Source organism: Drosophila simulans, chromosome 2L, assembly GCF_016746395.2.
Source record: "Drosophila simulans strain w501 chromosome 2L, Prin_Dsim_3.1, whole genome shotgun sequence".
In the NCBI taxonomy this organism is placed as follows: domain Eukaryota; kingdom Metazoa; phylum Arthropoda; class Insecta; order Diptera; family Drosophilidae; genus Drosophila; species Drosophila simulans.
In genome coordinates, this window is record NC_052520.2 from 20,303,898 (window position 1) to 20,323,065 (window position 19,168).

Sequence of the window (19,168 nt, forward strand, 5' to 3'; positions counted from 1 at the left end):
TGTGACCATCCGCCCATGCTTGTTGGCGCGCGCTCTCAAATATTTAAATTTGAATTGCTTCCGTTTGTTCTTTATGTGTACTTTATTATTTTCCTTTCTTAGTTCTTTTCTTCATTATTCATATCTCATATTTTTATTTATATATATTGTGTCCTTAATGTGCGCGGGCCGCGTCACAGATTTCTTCTAAGAGTGTAAAAAGTCAATTGTATTCAATTGTCCAGCTTGCCGAATCGGTTTGCTACACTTCTTTATAATTAATTTTTTTAGCTCTATAAATAAACAATATTCAAAATAACCGTATCAGTAGGCTTTACTAGATAGCGGAATGAAGACTATAGCACTCTTAGTATTGGCTAATCTCGGTATTGGTGAGTTCATTGCAGATATTCAGATATCAGCCTCTGATGTAACAGGAAATTACAATACATTCCACAGCCCTAAGTAACAAGTTATATGAAGAACACGACAGGCTGGTGACGTGGAGGCTTCGAAATATTGTAAACAAGTATAAATACTTGGCCACCGGAAATGCTGAGTTCTCCCAGTGGATTGAAAAAGTAAACAACGCTGCTACCCACAGTAGCTTTAGCCTAAGGATGCTAACAGAAAGTGACTTCAAATCATACGATAGGCAACGCCAAATGCTTGAAGATAACATTACTCAGCGCTTGAACACGCTCAGATCTCTAATATCATTAAGAAAAGGAGGCAAGAGATGTGTTCGATTCTACCAGCATCAGGAAAACGAACTTAAAAATGCCTACAAGCTCTCCAATCAGAGAAAGCAAGAGCTGTATATAAATAATGGGATGGAATGCCCTACACGACCGGTGATACAAAGATATGATTACGATTACTATGGAGACTATTGATTATAAATATGTGCAATGAAATCAAATAAAAGCTCGCTTTTGGTTAACCTGTATCAAACACCTATTCTACCAATATACCAAAATATTAAAATTCTTGTTCGCACTCCGACCAGCTGACAAATGGGTATCTGATAGTCGAGGAACTGGATTGGAGCATGTAATATTGTTTCATTTAAAACCGCACTCCTTTTTTGGCGACGGATGTTTGATCTACTACCGGCGAAACTAGCTTTAACTGCGGTAGTTACATTTATGGTTAAGACTTGGTCATGAATTAAGTTTTCCCGGCAGCCAGTAGTCTCTACGACGAACACTTTTATATCTATAAGTTCTCCTAGCTGTCCGTTCTCCATCGGTTTTCCAAAGATATTAAACGAGCATTAACATAACATGTTTGTATCGAATTGGGTTAAAAAATCATATGCCTTCAAGTCTTGTTTACTTAGCATTTTCTATACATATTTTCCAAGAGTGTAAAAAGTCAATTGAATAGCTTGACGAAACGGGTTTGTTACACTACTTTATCTATTATTTTAGCTTTATAAATTAACAGTATTTAAAATATCCGTATCAGAAGCATTTGTTGGTCAGCGGAATGAAGATAATAGCACTCTTAGTATTGGCAAAGCTGGGCTTTGGTGAGTTCATCACAGATCCAGATTGAGATATCAGCCTCTAATATGACAGGGAATTCCAATATATTCCACAGCCCTCAGTGAATCCTTAGCAGAAATGGACAGGCTGGCGACGTGGAGGCTTCGAAATATTTCAAACAAGTACAAATTCCTGTCCACCGGAAACCCCGAGTTCTACCAGTGGATAGAAAGGGTAAACACTGTGGCCGATGAATTCAATCACTACAACAAGCATCGCCAAAGACTTGAGGATGAGATTACTGAGCGCTTGATAACGATCAGATCCATAATTGCCATTAGGAACGCAAGCAAGAGATGTCTGCGATTCTACCTGCATCAGGAAGCTGAACTTGAAAGTGCCTACAAGTCCTCCAACGAAAGAAAACGGCAGGTCCTCTACCAAAATAGTGTAGCATGCACTCATGGAGTGGATGACGGCAGGCTGGGTGACCCTTACTTTGTAGACTATTTATGATAAACATTTTCAAAGAAATCAAATAAAATCTCGCTTTTGCTTGACATACTTTGAACTCCTATTCAACTTCTACAATTGTAATAATTCAAGGGTAATTGATTATGGGCTAACCTGTTGAATATTTATTTGAATTTATGTGATAAAGTGTTTTTACCCGCAGTTTCTTTGCATGGCTTAAGTATTTAAGTTTAATCTATTTAATATGCTTAATATGCATATCCATCGATTTGGTTTGCCCTTTTAGACTTTCCCATATTAGCTATTCATTTCAGTTAGCATTTCGAACTGCCAATATGAAGTTTATGGCAATATGCCTGTTGGCAAATATTGGCTGCAGTAAGTTCATTGTACATATGTACAGATATCCCAAGACAGGCACTCATTTAATTAATATATATATCCAGTACTTGGCACTACAATGAGCCAGCTTAATGACGAAGCCACAATTCGGCTAAGGGGACTTGTGGAAAAATATAAACTGCAAGCTCTTAGCAATCCCGAATTCTCTCAGTGGATTGGAAAACTTGAGAAAACCAGCAGGTCGAGCAGATTGCTAGACAAAATGAAGGTCAAAGCTGAATTTATGAACTACGACGAACGTCGCCAGAAATTGGAAAATAAAATTAAGGAACGCATTAGGGCGATCGATGACCTCATTTCCGATATTATGGCCAAAGCCCCGAATAAGGATAAAGGGTGTCTTCAGTATTACCAACGCCAGAGGAGATCCCTAAGAATGGCCCACAATTTTTCGAATTTAACTAAGCAGACAAACCTCTTACGCAACTCGAAGCAATGCGATGATACAACTAAGGTGCAGTCTAGTGAGTTAAGTGAAAGCTCTGAAAATCCTGATGAGTATAGTTATTACTAAGCTAGTAGATAGTGCATTTTATCAATATATACATTTATATCTTCCGAGAGTTTCCAGCAACGAGTTTCCGGCACTGTTGATATTGATTATAATCAATCTTGTTGACCATACTTTCATTTCGCAGAGCCCGTGGCCATTTTTATTGCATCCACAATTCGGCTGACCACATTTTAGCTTCATTTACAGTTATTTGCCGGCCCCCACCTGCACTCGTAGTGTCATACCACCGGCCGCCCACTTGATGCCCACGCCAACAGCCACGCCCTCGCCCACGCCCACGCCCACAGCCACGCCCCGCAGGCAAAACCGCAAATTCAATTTTGGTTTAGAGCCTACAAACATTTTGCAGCGTGTTTATGTCCGGCTGCATTGTTGCGAGTAGTTTTCGCTCCTGGCCCGCTTTTAATGCAATTTATGGGAAGTGTTTGCCCCGGATTCGGTTGCCACTGACCACAAAGCGATCTTTTGTGATATGGAGAGTGGATGTGGATGCGGATGTGGGCGGGGGCATGGGGCATGGGGCATGCGGCATGGGTGAGTTAAAATAGTGGTCGTGGTCTCTAGTTGGATTTTCATTAAAGCATGACCGGTTGCCAACTGACAGTTCTTAGTGGCCATGTCCGCATCATAATCATCAATCGAACTCCGAACAAATTTGCAATTTTGCAGATTGCGGATGCGAGTCCATATGGCCGCATTTCCCTCTAGATCAGGCAATAGGCCAGATTATAGTTAACGAGTGGAGCAAGGACACATATGATACATATTTCCCTTAACTGAACACATATTTAAGTTTTATTACATCAATGCTAGGCTGCCTACTCCCGAAACCCTAATGAATACACTAGAAAATTGGAAAATTCGCAAGCGGAAGTCGGCCAAAAGATCCTTACTATTTGAGGAACCAGTTCTTCTACTTGTCGTATCGAACGAGACGCGTGTCGTCGCCGACCTCCTTCAGATCCTTTGGATCGCGGCGGAAGCGATAAGTGCCCACATCCTGGTTGGCCGATTCCGGCAGCGTCACCTTGATGCCCTTGTACTCGGTTCGACCTTCCCTGACCTCTGGCACGCGCAGCTCCATCTCGGCCTTGTACTCGTCATCGTTGCCAATGTCCACGTCCTGGACGTTCTTTTGCACGGTGGGATCCTCCTCGTCCTGGTTCCAGCCATCTATCTCGATGGGGACAATGGGGCTTCCGTCGACGCCTATAACGGAACTGGGTGCGCCAGTAGGCAGGATCTCGACGGTATCTCCGGGAATCGAATTCTCTGCTGGTGGCGACTCAACTGCATCCGCCGCATCCACTGCGTTGAACGGGGAACGGTCCATCAATGTCAGCGAATTGACGAAATTGCGATTAAACTCCACGTCATTCTTGGCCATCTCATTAATATTTATATCTATCACGGTCACGCCATCGATGTTCCGCGGACGGTCAATGGTGAGGCAAGTAAGACCAGTGGACATTTTTGAGTGCAAGGTCGAGCGGGCCACAAGGACTCGGTGCAGCGCCAACTGATTCCTCAGCATCGACAGATTGCGAAACATGGTTTTTGTAGGTATATCGAGTCCGGAAACTAACTACCTATCAGACCAGAAACCGAAGTTAAATTTAAAAAATGTACTTATTTACGAACAAAAATTGGAAGGTCTTATGTTGCCGAAATTTGAGATAAGACTAAAACTCCCAGCTGAGCCCGACAACTGACAAATCTCGATTGTGAAGGAAGTTAAAGTCCAGGCTACAGTGGTTCCTAATAATTTCATTGAAATATAAATGAAATCCCCATCCTCGTATTAATACCTTTATTGGTGCATTTTATGTCAAGTACACAAGCGCCTAAACATATTCTTTAGTCACTCTCCTATACCTATTGACAACTTGAGTATTCCAATGCATAACAAATACTATATACTCGATATATACCTAAAATTTGTTAAGGTAACAATCAAGAAGTTAATAGACTTATACCTAAAATAGTACATCAAACAATTGTTCCATCTTAAATTCATATGAACTCACTCCGCAGATCTAACTACCTCTTACATAAGGTAGCGAACATATTATAGGTTTTAACGTTTTCGCTTAGGGGCACTTCCGGCTGCCCTTCGCACCTTCCGCTTGCCTGAAGTGGAGGATTCTGATTTCTCCTCGAAAGACGACTCCTCCTCCTTGCCCGTGCGCACCTCCCGATTTACTTTGTAGGCGGCGCCCATTCTCTTAATGTTCTCCTTGTGCACCACTTCGTGTTTAACAATCCGGTGGGGATAATCCGTGCCGAGGACGCAGCCGTATGCCCGCTGATCCGCCAGCGACGCCTTCCAGGGCTCATAAATACAGCCAGCTGGATATTTTGAGAGTTCCGGCACATACTTCCTGATATAGTGCCCTTGGGGGTCCGTTTTCTTGCCAAACGCCACCGGACTGTAGACGCGAAAGTACTGGTGAAAGAAGGCGGACGCAGATAGCCACATCCAGTTGCCAGCGTTTAGTGCCCAGTCCTGATCCAGCAGCAGCTGCTCGAACACCCGCTGTCCCTCCTCCCAGCTGATCCAGAGGTCTCCGCGCGTTAGGAAACATGCCACCGCATGCCGGGCCAGATGATGGATCCAACCCTCCTGCCGCAGTTGACGCATGATGGCGTCGATGAAAGGATATCCGGTGCGTCCGTGAGTCCAGGCCTCCAAGTGATCAGGATGCTCCTGCCACGGAATCTGCATGCAGTATACATTGCCCAACATTCGATCAAAGTTGGGTTCCGCAGCCGCCACCGTGTAGTAAAATTCCCTCCACATGAGTTGTCCAATGAGTGAAACGGGCGGCTGCGAGTGCTTCGGCTGGCGCTTGATAATTTCCTTGAGCTTTTGGTTGAACAGTCGGGCACTAAGACATCCAAATTTGAGGTAAGGACTCAGTACGGTTGTGCTAGGCTCCAGCGAGTTGGGCGCCGTGTTGGGCTTCTCAAAGCGGGCAACCCAAATTTCATCCTTTAGGGATTCCTCCATGCGGCGCAGTGCCTCCGTTTCACCTGTTTGATAAAAAAGAATGTCACATTGTTATAGTAGTGATCAAGACTTTAACTGTATTTTTACCTCCCGGAAACTTATTAGGTCCTAGTTCCTCCGGTCGCTTCACTAATTGCTCCATCGTAGGACAATCATAGGCCGCCGAATCCTTCTGTTCCACTTCATCTTTTGGTGGTGTATGCATCTTTTTAAGCTTTTCAGGAACCCCTAGAACCTTGGGTACCTTCAGTTGGTCCACAATGCCCAGGAACTTTTGATAGGTAATTGGAGCCTTACCAAGATTCTTCGCTATTACCAATTCCGGATTATAAATCGTGTGGGAGCAGTGAGTCTCCACTTTTACACCCTCTGCCTTGGCCAACTTCTGGACGGCAGCATCCCGGGTCAGGGAGTACGGCTCGATATCTGTCTCAAAAGTCAGCATTTCCACGCGCCAACTCTTAAAAATACGGGGGAAAACCTCTGCGGGCTTCCCACGCACCACAAACAGACGGGAATCAAGTTTCCGAAGCTGGTTATCCAAGTCCTCCAGCGTTTGCTGCAGGAATCGCCATCGATTGGCGCCCACTTGCATCCAATCGAGGATTCCTGGATCCAGGATGAAAATCGGACGGACAAAGTATTTTCCTGGAGCAGCGTTAGCGGCGGTAAAAATGTGCGATAATGCGGGGTTGTCGTGCACCCGGAGGCCTTTACGGAACCAGTGGACCAGCGTGGACCTTTGTGCATCCATTTTGGCACGTGTCCCCGATTTCAAACGGTATCTATGCGGATTTATCGCACAAAATATAATTCAAAACCAAGAGCGTTCTAACGAACCTGCCAACACGTTTTCTGAACCTTCTTACACTGCGCTGCGAGGAAATTGTATAGTGTTCTGGTGGGCGGTTAATTTTGTTCACATACATAGATGAAGCAAGTGCAAATAAAATGAAGACAAATTTCATTGCTTATTATGAAATTTAAATATGTTCACAATAATATTGTATGATATAAAAACGTTGTACATTTCAAAAGTTCATGCTCTAAATGCTTTAATAAAATTATAAAAAAATAAACAATATGTCTTCCCTCTTAATACATGGTTTTATCAAAATATTGTTAAAATATTTTTGTAAATCTTTCAAGAATTTAGGTTTTAAGTCGTCCGACGAGTGTAAACAGCTGTTTTACAATTCGAAAATACCGAAGTGCGGCAATAGCGACCAAGTTGGCCATCCTCACATTCAGTATTTTTTGCAGAATTTATTTGGTGCACAAGCACCGGTAGTCAATATAATTATAATTACATTAAACCACCTAAAACAAGCTGATCAACCGCAATCAAACATCTCAACAGGCTAATAATAAACGCCAGAGAGTGGTAAGTCCCTAGCAATTCGGCCACAAAGAGCGAACAGCTCGATTAACTGAGATTCCCTCGTATATCTTTCGATGGCATCGCAGGCGCACATCCGCCAATTGCTCAACATCAAGCGAGGAAAACACGGCGGAAAAATGGATCTGCTCGACTCAATACTCAACGCCATGGATGCGCCGCCTGCCAACAACGAGCAACAGAAGACGCTGATAAAGAAACAGCGCGAAATGTTGGAGCGGATGCAGAACAAACAGAAGGAGGAGCTCCTCCGATTCCGAAAGTATGTAGACGAACGGATGGGGCGTTTCGCCAAGGACGACAGGCGATGCATCGAGTTCCAGCCGCTGGATAAAGTGCATCGCTCGGTGATCCACGAAGTAGCCGAAAATGGCGGCTTCATTGCCATGAGCTTTGGCCGCGAGGATGTGGACCGACATTCGGTTGTGTACAAAAAGGAGCACGCTCCTGGCGAGGATGAGGTCACGGCCCGTCGGAACGGAGACGGCTGGAACGAGGAGATAGCCAAGGAGTACGCGGAGCGACGACGGGAACGATTGGCGCAGGAGCAAAGTGACAAAGAAGCCTCCACATCCGAAGCAGCAAGTTCAGCCTCATCCACGTCCGCAGCCGCGGATCAGGACTCCGGCGAAGTTAAGCCCACGACCAACTACAAGGCCAAGTATGCCCACCTCATCGGAGAGTCGGCCGCATTGCAGGCGGCCCGTAAGACGGAGACCAACCAAAGTTACGGATTCGTGCCCAGCAAGAACAAGAAAGATGTGCGCTCCATCGAACAAACTTTGGCCGACATCCAGGCCAAAAAGCGTCTGCGATTGGCTCAGCAGCAGGAGCTGGAGCAAGAGCAGCAACCGCAAGAGGCAACCACATCCACAGAGGACCCATGAGTCGCCTGGAAACCAATTAGTATACAGATAGCTCACTTAATGCAAGACTGTCGCAACCAAAAAAAAGGATTATAGTTCATAAATCAGAATCAGACATGACATGCTCGTCTTGTTCGCTAACTCCTGCTCGATAACATCGATAATATTTAACAAAACAGAGCATTCATTTTTAGAGGGCCAAAGATTTATAAATTTGTGTATTTATACCATCTTTTTGCTCACATTATTCGTATTTGGTAAAAGGAAATAGGCTTGATACTAATTTTTATCATAGGTTAGCTCCATTAAATTAAATGCCCTTTTTTTGAGTAATGACAGCCTTGTATCGAGTGAGATTAGTTTTGTTGATTCAGATTAGTCACATGAAAGGTCTCTGACTGCCATGTAAATCATAAGTAATAAGCAATTTCATTTGTTGGCCAATTAAGATCCGAAAGTTGTAAATGTTTTAAGCAAGTTATGTGTCCGTAGCAGAGTCCGAATCGCAATATCTATTTATATAATAAAAACCTAAAAAAAAAAAAACGTCGCATGGTTCAAATAAATCTTAAAAACGGGGCGCCACTCAAAAGTCACAAAAAAATACAGAATATTTCCATTCCAGTATTTTTTTGCTCGTCACTTCTTTCTTGTCACGGTGGTGAAGCAGTCACAGTTTGATGCCAGCCGAGAGCCACAAAACCACGTGTTGCCCAGTTAAAGAAATATAAACTAAATTAGGGACGATGGCTGATAGAAAACGCTACAAAATTTCGCAAAAAACCATAAATAAAAATATGTCTAATAGGTGAAAGTTATATAGTAACTGAAAGATGTGCGGATTACGAGAAACGAGCAATTCCCTTTGACAGCCCGGCAGCTGTGACCCAAAGAGTCTCACTTTGAGACTTCTGGGGACCAACCAGCATGGGAAGTTTACGCGGTAAGAATAATTCAGAAAGAAGATCTCCACAACCATGATGAAATCGTTAGATAGGGACTTCTGATGTCTGTGACTGATTTATCTCGATAGTAGATCTGATTTTAAAAATGTTGCTAGCTTACGTGCTTTTATGTTCAACAACACTACTATAACTCTTTATTTTTAGATAATGCTGAAAAACCTGATGTCTCTGAGTGAAAACCGAATAAAGAAGGATTTGGATTTCCACACTTGTAAGTATAAGTATAATTATTGCTAAAGATTTATGCTGTATTTTGTGATGAAATCGTTAGATAGGGACTTCTGATGTCTGTGACTGATTTATCTCGATAGTAGATCTGATTTTAAAAATGTTGCTAGCTTACGTGCTTTTATGTTCAACAACAATAAAGAAACTCTTTCTTTTTAGATAATGCAGAAAAACCTGATGTCTCTGAGTGAAAACCGAATAAAGAAGGATTTGGATTTCCACACTTGTAAGTATAAGTATAATGATTGCTAAAGATTTATGCTGTATTTTGTGATGAAATTGATAGATAGGGACTTCTGATGTCTGTGACTGATTTATCTCGATAGTAGATCTGATTTTAAAAATGTTGCTAGCTTACGTGCTTTTATGTTCAACAACAATAAAGAAACTCTTTCTTTTTAGATAATGCAGAATAACCTGATGTCTCTGACTGAAAACCGACAAAAGAAGGATTTCCACACTTGTAAGTATAAGTGTAATGGTTGCTAAGATTCATGATGTATTTTGTGATGAAATCGTTAGATAGGGACTTCTGATGTCTGTGACTGATTTATCTCGATAGTAGATCTGATTTTAAAAATGTTGCTAGCTTACGTGCTTTTATGTTCAACAACACTAAAGTAACTCTTTCTTTTTAGATAATGCAGAAAAACCTGATGTCTCTGAGTGAAAATCGAATAAAGAAGGATTTGGATTTCCACACTTGTAAGTATAAGTATAATGATTGCTAAAGATTTATGCTGTATTTTGTGATGAAATTGATAGATAGGGACTTCTGATGTCTGTGACTGATTTATCTCGATAGTAGATCTGATTTTAAAAATGTTGCTAGCTTACGTGCTTTTATGTTCAACAACAATAAAGAAACTCTTTCTTTTTAGATAATGCAGAATAACCTGATGTCTCTGACTGAAAACCGACAAAAGAAGGATTTCCACACTTGTAAGTATAAGTGTAATGGTTGCTAAGATTCATGATGTATTTTGTGATGAAATCGTTAGATAGGGACTTCTGATGTCTGTGACTGATTTATCTCGATAGTAGATCTGATTTTAAAAATGTTGCTAGCTTACGTGCTTTTATGTTCAACAACACTAAAGTAACTCTTTCTTTTTAGATAATGCAGAAAAACCTGATGTCTCTGAGTGAAAATCGAATAAAGAAGGATTTGGATTTCCACACTTGTAAGTATAAGTATAATGATTGCTAAAGATTTATGCTGTATTTTGTGATGAAATTGATAGATAGGGACTTCTGATGTCTGTGACTGATTTATCTCGATAGTAGATCTGATTTTAAAAATGTTGCTAGCTTACGTGCTTTTATGTTCAACAACAATAAAGAAACTCTTTCTTTTTAGATAATGCAGAATAACCTGATGTCTCTGACTGAAAACCGACAAAAGAAGGATTTCCACACTTGTAAGTATAAGTGTAATGATTGCCAAAGATTAATGGTGTATTTTGTGATGAAATCGTTAGATAGGGACTTCTGATGTCTGTGACTGATTTATCTCGATAGTAGATCTGATTATTGAAAAATGTTGCTAGCCTACGTACTTTTATGTTAAACAACACTAAAGAACCTCTTTTTAGATAATGCGAAAAACCTGATGTCGCTGACTGAAAAGGAAACCCACGAAAGGAGGATTTGTACACTTGTAAGTTTAATAATTTTAATATGTATGTATATGGGAGAATTTGAGGCCAAATATGAAGCTATTGTCTAGGAAACTGGTAATCTCGATCAATTTTGGCTTTCCGAATAATCTCTAAACAACAAATACGGAAACGAATCTAAGGGTATTCCTTAAAACAACTTGAACTTTGTTTGTATTTTCTAAATCTATGAAAATGATCCACAAATAAAAGTAATTTGCACATTTTTCAGTGTTAAGTGACATTTGTCTAACCAATATGCGATGGGGTCACTGTATATACTATGTGTAAACATTTTTTTGTGGAAATCTTTAGATGTCTGTAAAATATATATTTAGTGCATCCCTTGAATAATGATTACATACTTATGCAATATTTTTATTTATTTTACAGGGCACCCTTTCATGATGCCAACAAAGTGAACGGACGTACGGAAAAAGAATAATAATAAAATTAGGTTTACGAACATAGAATGCAATTTGTGTTTTGCGACAATTTGAATTTTTAAATATTTTTGAGGAAGTGTTTGAATTACCAAGGCTCTCTTAATAAACGCAATATTAGGTCTAACACTGACCTACGCCATCCAAGATTGGGGAACTGCTTCCAAGACTCAGCCCAATAGGCTTAGAGTAATACAATCGCGAGCGGCACGACATGCATCTGGGCTAAATGTTGTACCACTGGGACACCAAATAAACTTCCACATTAAGCATTAGGTTAAGCTCAGAAGGAACTGAACGATTCATAGTGACTTCAAGGTTAATGGATAATAAATGATTTTTCCAAAAAAAAAAAAAAGGAATGGAAAAATAAAACCGAAAAAACATTGATACATCGTGTAGGCTGGAGTAACAAATTCAAAGTCACACCAATACTTTTTCCAAACCAGTTTGCAGTAAAGTTTTTACAACTTGATCAAATCATTTTTGTTATAATGAGGTTTCGGTCGCTGAAGAACATCTGGCCAAAAGAGAAGTTGGAGCAATTCCTATTTTTGTTCATATTATGTGGCTTGCCCGCCATATACTATGTTCTAATGGAGATTATGCTGCCGGAGTTGTCGGATTGCTGGTCACCTGCCTACGTATTTCAGCTGCTGCTGGGACTGTTTCTCTTTTCGAATGTGATGTCCAACTATGTCATGTGCATCCTGGTGGACCCCAGCATCGATCCCAAGCTAATGAAGACTCAGATGGAGCGCGGACAGCACAGTGAGGACTGGCACGAGTGCGACAAGTGCGGGATTCTTGCTCCACCCCGGTCACGTCACTGCAGGAAGTGTGGTGTCTGTGTCCTGATGCGAGATCATCACTGCTTCTTTACGGGCTGCTGCATTGGTCATGAGAACTATAGATACTTTTTCTATTTTCTTATCTACTTTTTTCTAAGCTGCATGATTTCACTAACGTCATCCTCGATATTTATTTATGTGCTGCATGGGGGCAGATACCAGCTCTTTATGCTGCCTCATCCCGCACCGAACTCTGCCTATTCTAACTCGCTTATTATGAGGATAATCTACTTTAAGTTGCCCGATATATACGAGCTGGTGTTCTTTGTGGTATTCGTCCTGCTGTGGATTGGGGTATGCGTAGCTACTTATGTGGTTTATGATCAGTGGTCTCGTGGCTGTTTTTGCTATGATTTTGAACATCACAACTTTCCTTTTGACCGAAAACTGCGCCGGAACTTCAAGACCTTCTTGGGCAGGCGAATGAGGTGGACCTGGATCTCCGGATTCGTTCCCAGCCAGCTGGACCACGACGGATTTGATTTGGATACAGAAAACGAACGTGTGGCAGATCCGTGCTCAGAAACAACCATCAAGGATGGCTAAATTATTGTATACATTCTCTGTGTTTTCCAAATTGCCGGTGCGATGAAAAATTTAAAATTCGAATTCATTCGAGTATAGTTTAGGCATGCAAGAAAATTGTCCAAATTAAAAAGCAAATACTTTAGATTTCTTTATGCAATATGTTTTTTGTTTTATTTGGTATCTACTGTGCTTGCTGATTTTTCCAGGTTGGCAGTCTCGTCAGCTGTTTTCCTGATAACATTGACGCGCCGCAAAATGTTTGTGTAGTCTGAAATTGGCATCTGGTCAAGATCGACTGCCAGTAGGTAAAGACCAGATATGGAGCCCACCGAATCGGAGTCGCGGCATCGCCTAAATGGAGGGGGCAGGAGTTCCGCGCCAGCAGGCTCCGGAGAATACATCAAGGTGGTGGAGTCCCAATGCGAGACCGATGGATTCGTTAATGAACAGTGGACGGAACCGGCGATGCCAGGTCCAGTGCCCTGGAAGACCATCATTATCATTCTACTGCTGTTTATCGGTGGCATTGTGAGTAATAATTGCTGGTGCCCACACATGCATGCACTGTCCCTTCGGACTTCTTATCTGATGTCATTGTCTTCAGGTTTGCATCGCCTTCGCCACCTTAAACTGGGTGACGGACACGAGCCGGGAGCGATCGGATCGGGTGTGGGCGTTGGGTATCATCGGGGCATTGACCTTCATTCCGGGAAGCTACTATGTGTACGTGCTCTTCTGCATAATGCTCAATCGCAACGGATTCACCATGGACGAGATACGAAGACTCGGCTGAGGAGGAGAGACCAAAGAGACCAAATGTTTCGTCAAATAGAGTTTATTGCTTTTACACTACAGTTATTCACACATTTCATTGGCATAATTTCTTTAGCAACAATCTTAATATGTAGTTCATTATGATACATATGTATTGCCCCGGTAATTGTATAAAAATATTTTGTAAACACGAGCTTGTTATCAAAATGTATAATGCTTGGCGTGGCTTCTAGTGCGCGGAACATTTGCTATCTATTTAAATAGCTCATCGCTGGCTTAAATATGTATATGCTTTACAGGCATGAACTATAGGTTATACGATTTATGTTATGGCCATTTTCTCTATCAAGCTTAGGGCACAGTATTACTTTGTGTTTCAGCTTAATTATATACAGTGTTATGCGTTACATGTTGTAAATATGTAGGTAAGAATTCTTTACAAACAATTGCTTTTCGTGTTTACGGATATAACAGGGCGCGTGGGAATCAAATACTTTAACGAGAGTAGGGGATTAGTATGGGGTGTATACACAATACATACACAAACATTGTAACGAAATTAAACTAGCGACAGGTAACATTTCACTGCTCCACGACGGTCACCTCGATGGGCGGAATGAACTTCCACACATGCGCCTGCTGCTCATCGTAGCTGGAGGAGAACATGACCGATTGGCCGGCACTCTCCGCTTCCGCCGGACAGGAGCGGGTTAGCAATGCTGCCGGCTGCTCCGCCTGCTTCTGCGGATTGCTGGTGCATTCGATGCTGGCCTTGAAACGTCCGGGGGTAAAGAATATCACAGAGCAAGTGTGCTGTTTCTGCTCCTGCTTCTCCAGTAGTGGTATTGCGATTCTAAGAGGGTTGATATGGTCTAAATATTTAACTGCTTCGTTTCAATATTTTTCTTCAGCTCTCACCTATTTGGTCCTGAAATGGCCACGCGTGTCTCTAAATTGTAATTTTCCATTCCGTTCAGGTAATCCTGATAGAACTTTATGCTCAGGACCAGATTTCTAAGTGGTTGCAGGGATTGATTGGCCAGCTGGATGCTTAGCAGCGACCGCTGGCCCACCGTACACACAATCTCATTGTGCGGCTGCACGAGCGTGTCTTGGAAGCTTATAGCTGAAAGTGTAATACAATTGTCATTACAAAGTCGGTAAGGAAGATTCCAAACAACTTACCCCACTCCAAGGGCGACACAGCTGTCAAATCCACCATAGACTGGGAGAGAACTATTCCTCGCAGTGAGGCGATTCCCTGAATGTCCGTCCCCGTTAACAGCCACTTGATTTTCACCCTTTCTGCTATGTGAATTGAGCAGAGCTTACTCAGAGCATCGTTAAACGACAGCAGCTGCGTCCGAAAGCAGAGTTCTAGTTAAAAGATAAGCACAAATAGTTAATGAGCTCATATTAAGTGGGACTCATCATACCCCTCTCCAGATTCTCAGCTACCTCGGCTGCCCGAGCAGCCACCACTTTCTCCAAGGAGCACCGATCCACAGGTATGGGCACTCGGCAGCTCTCTTTGGCCTCGATGAGTATATTCTTGGTGTCCGTATAGTTGAGCGACATCTCTTGAGCGGTTAGGTTGGAGATGTCAAGTACCAGGTAAAATTGGGAGGCTCTGTAAATGGTATAGACAATGGTAGAAGGAGTTGCTTTGAAAAACGAGGAGATTGCACTTACACCTCTGCGGGAAGCACATCCCAGCTTGTAATCTGTGCGCTAGGCAACAATTCTAGATTAAAGGACACCGCACATTGGCGGCAGTAGCCCGCCGTCAAAGCATCTCCGCCGGAGTACTTGAATCTGACTTGCGCCTCTATGTGCTGGTTATATTGTGACCCAAGGCTGGGAGGTCCTACTCCTCCACCGCCGCCAGGCTGCAGGGTTAAGGCAGCCAGCGATGGTGGACCGCCAGAAATGGTCGACCGGAAACTGGAATTCTGTGGCTCATTTCGACGATGATGCGGTGAACCGACTCTCGAGGGTAAGCTGGCGTGCCCAGAGGTGGACACGCTCGAGTAGTGCGTTAGTGACGCTGCACCGTAGTCCCCAGGAGCAGCGGCAGAATGTAATGAAGCCGGTGGTTGAGGGCAAACGAAGTCCGCTTCTGCATAAACATCCACTATAATTTCAATGGTGCCCTGGGGAGGCACTGGCAACTGGGCCTGCAAAGGAAGGATTATTCATTTACTCAACATAAGATTATAAATCTTACCTTGATGGCTTCTTCATCTATTCGGAAGATCTTCTGCTGCAGCTCCTGCTCCACATTTGAGTTGATGCTGAACTCTAGGTGCTCCAGTGGCAGCGTGGCACTCTCATTGGTAATAGTTATCGTGCAGCTGGAAGATTCTCCGTTGTACAGCGTCAAGCTGGCAGAGGTCACCACGATATCCGCACTGTTCATGTTGCTAAACGTCGCTGTCTGTGGTAGCGAAGTTTTCACAGATATCCTAGGAAGGGCGGGGATAACATCAACCACGTAGTTGGGCGGAAAGCTGCGTCCACGCATGTGCTTCAGCCGACAGTTGGACTTCACACCCAGCGTGTGCGTGCTGTAGCCCTGCAGATCGAGTTGCCCCGTCTCAATTGGCGTTCCATGTAGTGCCACATACGTGGGCACATGTGGCTGGAGTACAAGAGACTGGGGCAAAGACTCAAACACCACGCCGTTTGTCAGCAATCTCATGTCCGTGACGGGCAGCTCGAAGGGCAGGGGATTCCGCAGGCGCACAGTCACTTCACTTAGATCATTTTGCACCCACTGGAAAGCTAATATGAAAATTAGTTATGTATGTGTATATTATCATGCAGAGATCTTAGCCAGGTCTTACCTATTTTATTTTTGTCCTTTTTCTTGTCCCTTCTGTCGACAGAATTGAAGTGTATGGGCGTGAATAAGAAAGGCCCACTGTCCGCTTTGGCCACCTTTATTCTTTGCGGTCGCAAGTGAGCGGGCAAATCTTTAACCTGAAGATCGAGGCAGTAGGGCAGATCCGTGAGATTGGCGGGTGGTATCACAGTGCCATTTTCCAGCACCAAGGGCACAGGAGAGCCCTCGCACTGAGCGCTTAAATTCTTTAGAAAATGTACCGATATTAGTGTGAATGAATTAGCATCTTATTTTGATAACCTACCTGCAGTTGCACAGCCATCTCGCTTTGCTCCGTTGGCGACATGTTGTCCCACTGAGTCTGCAGCAAAAAGGTCATGTGCCGCGTGGCCAAAGCGGAGTGTCCCAAACGCCTGGCGGCAGTTATAAGGGTCTGGACCAGATCGATTTGCAACGCCGGCCAGCCGGCGGCATTTTCTATTACTTCCAAGGGGTCGAGGCAAAGCCGGTATCCCGTAAAACTGCCCAACATGAGGCGGTAACTTTGGTTCCAGTCCGGCGCTTGGCTGCCCTGCTGAACGTGCTTGAGTGCAGCAAGTCTTTGGAAAAATGCCGCCTTCCTTTGGTATCCGATCTGCTGATACAGATCCGTAATGACCTCGAATCTCTTTACCCGCTCGGCTTCGCTCATGCTCAGGTTTATGTAGAGTATATTCTGCAGAAACATGGCCACGTCCAGGGGACGATTCTGCTCGATGCAAATCCGCGAGGCCTTTAGTGCCGCCTCCGTCTCTATAGTGGCTGCATGCCTATACTTGCTGTAGTTAATGATGGCCTTGCGATAGTAGTTGGTGATCTCCTCCGCCTTGAGGATGTTGCCCGGCAGATCGCCGTTTCTCTGGTGTCCTGGTATCGGTGCTGCCGATATAGTCGAAGTGGAGGAAGACGATGTAGTGGGCGTGTCCGAGGCGGAGGAATTGGTGGCCGTTGTCACCAGGGAAGACACGGACGAGCAGGAAGATGAGTTCGAGGTTACGCGCTGCTGTGGCTGGCTGGAATCCACATTGTTCGCGGTGGCGTCACTGGCGCTAATCTTCTTGGTGGCGTCGCTAGCACGCCACTTTTCAGGGGTGTTTTTTAGGGGAGAGGTGCCTAGAAAGGATGAGGAATTAGGAAGGCCTATTCAATTAGGTTTTAGCTACTTACCCGCCTCCTGAAGCGACGAGTTTCTGTGCAGTGTCTCGGTTTCTCGCATTTGGGGATACAACAGCATTGCGGAAGCGGCACACAAACCCTCTTCGGTTGCGCCAACCCACAGGGAATCACCCACCGACCTCAAGGTCTCATTGGCATTGTGGTACAAACTCAAGGCGTCGTCAACCAGGCCGGCTTGCAGCGAAAGATCAGCCAGGTTCTTCATCACACGACCCACGCACCTTTTCCTATTGTTTCTCGACTCCATGTCTAGGCCCACAAAGTCTCGCTTTTCAAAGGGAGCCAGCAACAGGCTCACCTTGTCTGCCTTCTCGCGAGATCGCTCTAATCGTCGCGATTCCAGGACCCAAAACAACGCGCTGGCAAAGTCTCCAATTCGAGCTTCGAGATCAGCACACGAATCCTGTTCGCGATAGAAGAAGGCCTGCGCTTTGAAATTCGATGGCGTTGTGAATTCATCTTGGAGGCGTCGTCCACCAGCTGCTGGTGGTCCCAGCACCTCCCCAATAATTTCCAGTGGCGGCTCATCGGGTCCAAAGAAAATGGCACGGGACTCGTACAGAGTAGACCCGTAGCGAACTTTCAAGGACTCGTGCTGACGGCACAGCTCATTTAGCTCGATTTGGCTATCGAATTTGCCAATGGTGACAAGTCCCAGCAGTCGGCGATGGGTCTGAAAGTCTCCCCAATCGTTGTGCTCAACAGGATGATCGTGAACGAAGCGGATCCAAATGGAGCGGGGATGGCCAGAGGAGTCTGTAAGGCAGATGGAATGATTTGTAATCAAAAAGATAGCAAGAAAGCAGGATGAGCACCACACACCATTGACCCGGATGTGATTGACACGTCGCACTTTCTCGAACGCCCGCTGAAGGACGCGAGCGCGCGATGGACCCACGCCGCGGAGCAGCACCAGCAGGCAGCTGTGGTGCAGGGCGCTCTGCTCGTAGTCCGGGCGTGACAACGCTGGCTCCATGCCACCAGCACCGTGCGACAGCATCAGGCCAACGGCCGCACGCATTTACACCGCGCCGCGGCTCTCAAATCCAATCCCTGTCCCAGTCCGGAGGATGCGAGCGCCAGTTTCCTTTGCATTTGCCAAGTGCTTCACAGGCGTTCCATACCGCAGTCAAGTGGATAAGCTCTCGATTGGATTCGATTTCTTCAGAGGAGCCACCTCCTCCCCCTTTTCGTGGGCAGTAGCGCCTGCTTTCACCACGCTTTTCGCCTGGTTTCTCGGCTGTTTACGAATCCGCTGGACTTCTTCACATGGGTACCGATGCTGGGCACTCGGAGGAAGGCGAAAATTCCAGCAAATAAATGTCTAAATTGCTTTTTAAGCGAAGATAAACGTTTAGCCGTTTGCTTTGGCAAAGAAATTGTCCAATCAGTGCCTGTCGACTAGTCGCTGTGAATGGCACATCGCACAGATTGACGGCAGAAAGGTCACACTAATCGAATCGATGGTGTTGACAATCAGATAAAATATTAGTACCAATTAAAAAATGCAAAACCTATTTTTCTTAT

The 19,168-nt window shown here is 44.2% G+C and overlaps 9 protein-coding genes and 8 non-coding genes across 18 annotated transcripts; 14 read left to right on the forward strand and 3 right to left on the reverse strand.

Moving 5' to 3' along the window:
* The first annotated feature begins 281 nt into the window (after positions 1–281).
* LOC6732966 lies at positions 282–928 on the forward strand. The gene is made up of 2 exons (XM_002080012.3): positions 282–371; positions 439–928. The coding sequence occupies exons 1-2, from the start codon at positions 329–331 to the stop codon at positions 873–875; spliced, it is 480 nt and encodes a 159-aa protein (XP_002080048.1). The 5' UTR covers positions 282–328; the 3' UTR covers positions 876–928.
* A 425-nt stretch (positions 929–1,353) lies between these two features.
* Positions 1,354–2,040, forward strand: LOC27209094. Its single transcript, XM_016184602.3, has 2 exons — positions 1,354–1,513; positions 1,585–2,040. Exons 1-2 carry the CDS (start codon positions 1,471–1,473, stop codon positions 1,983–1,985), a joined length of 444 nt encoding a protein of 147 aa, XP_016025652.1. The 5' UTR covers positions 1,354–1,470; the 3' UTR covers positions 1,986–2,040.
* Positions 2,041–2,213: 173 nt separating this feature from the next.
* On the forward strand, positions 2,214–2,908 carry LOC27208808. The gene is made up of 2 exons (XM_016184358.3): positions 2,214–2,321; positions 2,390–2,908. The coding sequence occupies exons 1-2, from the start codon at positions 2,279–2,281 to the stop codon at positions 2,857–2,859; spliced, it is 513 nt and encodes a 170-aa protein (XP_016025653.1). The 5' UTR covers positions 2,214–2,278; the 3' UTR covers positions 2,860–2,908.
* A 717-nt stretch (positions 2,909–3,625) lies between these two features.
* On the reverse strand, positions 3,626–4,564 carry LOC6732968. Its single transcript, XM_002080014.2, has one exon. It carries the CDS (start codon positions 4,409–4,411, stop codon positions 3,773–3,775), a length of 639 nt encoding a protein of 212 aa, XP_002080050.1. The 5' UTR covers positions 4,412–4,564; the 3' UTR covers positions 3,626–3,772.
* Positions 4,565–4,655: 91 nt separating this feature from the next.
* LOC6732969 ((6-4)DNA photolyase) lies at positions 4,656–6,768 on the reverse strand. 2 transcript variants are annotated; one of them, XM_016178029.2, is made up of 3 exons: positions 6,167–6,306; positions 5,957–6,104; positions 4,656–5,892 (listed from the first exon to the last, which is right to left on the reverse strand). In XM_016178029.2, the coding sequence occupies exons 2-3, from the start codon at positions 6,072–6,074 to the stop codon at positions 4,937–4,939; spliced, it is 1,074 nt and encodes a 357-aa protein (XP_016025654.1). In that variant the 5' UTR covers positions 6,075–6,104; positions 6,167–6,306; the 3' UTR covers positions 4,656–4,936. The 2 variants fall into 2 exon arrangements, with proteins under 2 accessions (XP_016025654.1, XP_002080051.1); XM_002080015.4 differs by having other exon boundaries at positions 5,957–6,768.
* A 322-nt stretch (positions 6,769–7,090) lies between these two features.
* Positions 7,091–11,575, forward strand: LOC27206567 (sperm-associated antigen 7). The gene is made up of 11 exons (XM_016180446.3): positions 7,091–7,253; positions 7,337–9,077; positions 9,244–9,310; positions 9,487–9,553; positions 9,730–9,790; positions 9,966–10,032; positions 10,209–10,269; positions 10,445–10,511; positions 10,688–10,748; positions 10,923–10,987; positions 11,379–11,575. Exon 2 carries the CDS (start codon positions 7,388–7,390, stop codon positions 8,153–8,155), a length of 768 nt encoding a protein of 255 aa, XP_016025656.1. The 5' UTR covers positions 7,091–7,253; positions 7,337–7,387; the 3' UTR covers positions 8,156–9,077; positions 9,244–9,310; positions 9,487–9,553; positions 9,730–9,790; positions 9,966–10,032; positions 10,209–10,269; positions 10,445–10,511; positions 10,688–10,748; positions 10,923–10,987; positions 11,379–11,575.
* On the forward strand, positions 9,106–9,180 carry LOC120284271. Its single transcript, XR_005543504.1, has one exon. It is a non-coding gene; the product is annotated as a small nucleolar RNA Me28S-Cm2645 (small nucleolar RNA).
* Positions 9,349–9,423, forward strand: LOC120284272. Its single transcript, XR_005543505.1, has one exon. It is a non-coding gene; the product is annotated as a small nucleolar RNA Me28S-Cm2645 (small nucleolar RNA).
* Positions 9,592–9,666, forward strand: LOC120284276. Its single transcript, XR_005543509.1, has one exon. It is a non-coding gene; the product is annotated as a small nucleolar RNA Me28S-Cm2645 (small nucleolar RNA).
* Positions 9,828–9,902, forward strand: LOC120284273. Its single transcript, XR_005543506.1, has one exon. It is a non-coding gene; the product is annotated as a small nucleolar RNA Me28S-Cm2645 (small nucleolar RNA).
* LOC120284277 lies at positions 10,071–10,145 on the forward strand. Its single transcript, XR_005543511.1, has one exon. It is a non-coding gene; the product is annotated as a small nucleolar RNA Me28S-Cm2645 (small nucleolar RNA).
* Positions 10,307–10,381, forward strand: LOC120284274. Its single transcript, XR_005543507.1, has one exon. It is a non-coding gene; the product is annotated as a small nucleolar RNA Me28S-Cm2645 (small nucleolar RNA).
* On the forward strand, positions 10,550–10,624 carry LOC120284278. The gene has a single exon (XR_005543512.1). It is a non-coding gene; the product is annotated as a small nucleolar RNA Me28S-Cm2645 (small nucleolar RNA).
* On the forward strand, positions 10,787–10,860 carry LOC120284275. The gene has a single exon (XR_005543508.1). It is a non-coding gene; the product is annotated as a small nucleolar RNA Me28S-Cm2645 (small nucleolar RNA).
* A 272-nt stretch (positions 11,576–11,847) lies between the features above and the next one.
* On the forward strand, positions 11,848–12,964 carry LOC6732974 (probable palmitoyltransferase ZDHHC24). Its single transcript, XM_002080017.3, has one exon. The coding sequence runs from the start codon at positions 11,923–11,925 to the stop codon at positions 12,823–12,825; it is 903 nt and encodes a 300-aa protein (XP_002080053.1). The 5' UTR covers positions 11,848–11,922; the 3' UTR covers positions 12,826–12,964.
* A 34-nt stretch (positions 12,965–12,998) lies between these two features.
* Positions 12,999–13,774, forward strand: LOC6732975. The gene is made up of 2 exons (XM_002080018.4): positions 12,999–13,335; positions 13,412–13,774. Exons 1-2 carry the CDS (start codon positions 13,126–13,128, stop codon positions 13,598–13,600), a joined length of 399 nt encoding a protein of 132 aa, XP_002080054.1. The 5' UTR covers positions 12,999–13,125; the 3' UTR covers positions 13,601–13,774.
* On the reverse strand, positions 13,627–19,066 carry LOC6732976 (protein brunelleschi). The gene is made up of 10 exons (XM_016178028.3): positions 18,464–19,066; positions 17,633–18,397; positions 16,731–17,578; positions 16,428–16,671; positions 15,809–16,365; positions 15,274–15,758; positions 15,018–15,211; positions 14,767–14,958; positions 14,500–14,707; positions 13,627–14,434 (listed from the first exon to the last, which is right to left on the reverse strand). The coding sequence occupies exons 1-10, from the start codon at positions 18,660–18,662 to the stop codon at positions 14,164–14,166; spliced, it is 3,963 nt and encodes a 1,320-aa protein (XP_016025658.1). The 5' UTR covers positions 18,663–19,066; the 3' UTR covers positions 13,627–14,163.
* Positions 19,067–19,168: the final 102 nt, after the last annotated feature.

Bases quoted from the DNA above. Each gene is read 5' to 3' on its own strand.
- LOC6732968 (XM_002080014.2), bottom strand. From the start codon at position 4,411: ATGTTTCGCAATCTGTCGATGCTGAGGAATCAGTTGGCGCTGCACCGA.
- LOC27208808 (XM_016184358.3), top strand. From the start codon at position 2,279: ATGAAGTTTATGGCAATATGCCTGTTGGCAAATATTGGCTGCA. The intron at 2,322-2,389 runs GTAAGTTCATTG...ATATATATCCAG, and splicing joins GTTGGCAAATATTGGCTGCA to TACTTGGCACTACAATGAGC.
- LOC6732976 (XM_016178028.3), bottom strand. From the start codon at position 18,662: ATGCGTGCGGCCGTTGGCCTGATGCTGTCGCACGGTGCTGGTGGCATG. The intron at 17,579-17,632 runs GTAAGTAGCTAA...CATCCTTTCTAG, and splicing joins CTCGTCGCTTCAGGAGGCGG to GCACCTCTCCCCTAAAAAAC. The intron at 14,708-14,766 runs GTAAGTTGTTTG...TTACACTTTCAG, and splicing joins TGTGTCGCCCTTGGAGTGGG to CTATAAGCTTCCAAGACACG.
- LOC27209094 (XM_016184602.3), top strand. From the start codon at position 1,471: ATGAAGATAATAGCACTCTTAGTATTGGCAAAGCTGGGCTTTG. The intron at 1,514-1,584 runs GTGAGTTCATCA...TATATTCCACAG, and splicing joins ATTGGCAAAGCTGGGCTTTG to CCCTCAGTGAATCCTTAGCA.
- LOC6732974 (XM_002080017.3), top strand. From the start codon at position 11,923: ATGAGGTTTCGGTCGCTGAAGAACATCTGGCCAAAAGAGAAGTTGGAG.
- LOC27206567 (XM_016180446.3), top strand. From the start codon at position 7,388: ATGGATCTGCTCGACTCAATACTCAACGCCATGGATGCGCCGCCTGCC.
- LOC6732966 (XM_002080012.3), top strand. From the start codon at position 329: ATGAAGACTATAGCACTCTTAGTATTGGCTAATCTCGGTATTG. The intron at 372-438 runs GTGAGTTCATTG...TACATTCCACAG, and splicing joins ATTGGCTAATCTCGGTATTG to CCCTAAGTAACAAGTTATAT.
- LOC6732969 (XM_002080015.4), bottom strand. From the start codon at position 6,623: ATGGATGCACAAAGGTCCACGCTGGTCCACTGGTTCCGTAAAGGCCTC. The intron at 5,893-5,956 runs GTAAAAATACAG...TTTATCAAACAG, and splicing joins ACCTAATAAGTTTCCGGGAG to GTGAAACGGAGGCACTGCGC.
- LOC6732975 (XM_002080018.4), top strand. From the start codon at position 13,126: ATGGAGCCCACCGAATCGGAGTCGCGGCATCGCCTAAATGGAGGGGGC. The intron at 13,336-13,411 runs GTGAGTAATAAT...CATTGTCTTCAG, and splicing joins TGCTGTTTATCGGTGGCATT to GTTTGCATCGCCTTCGCCAC.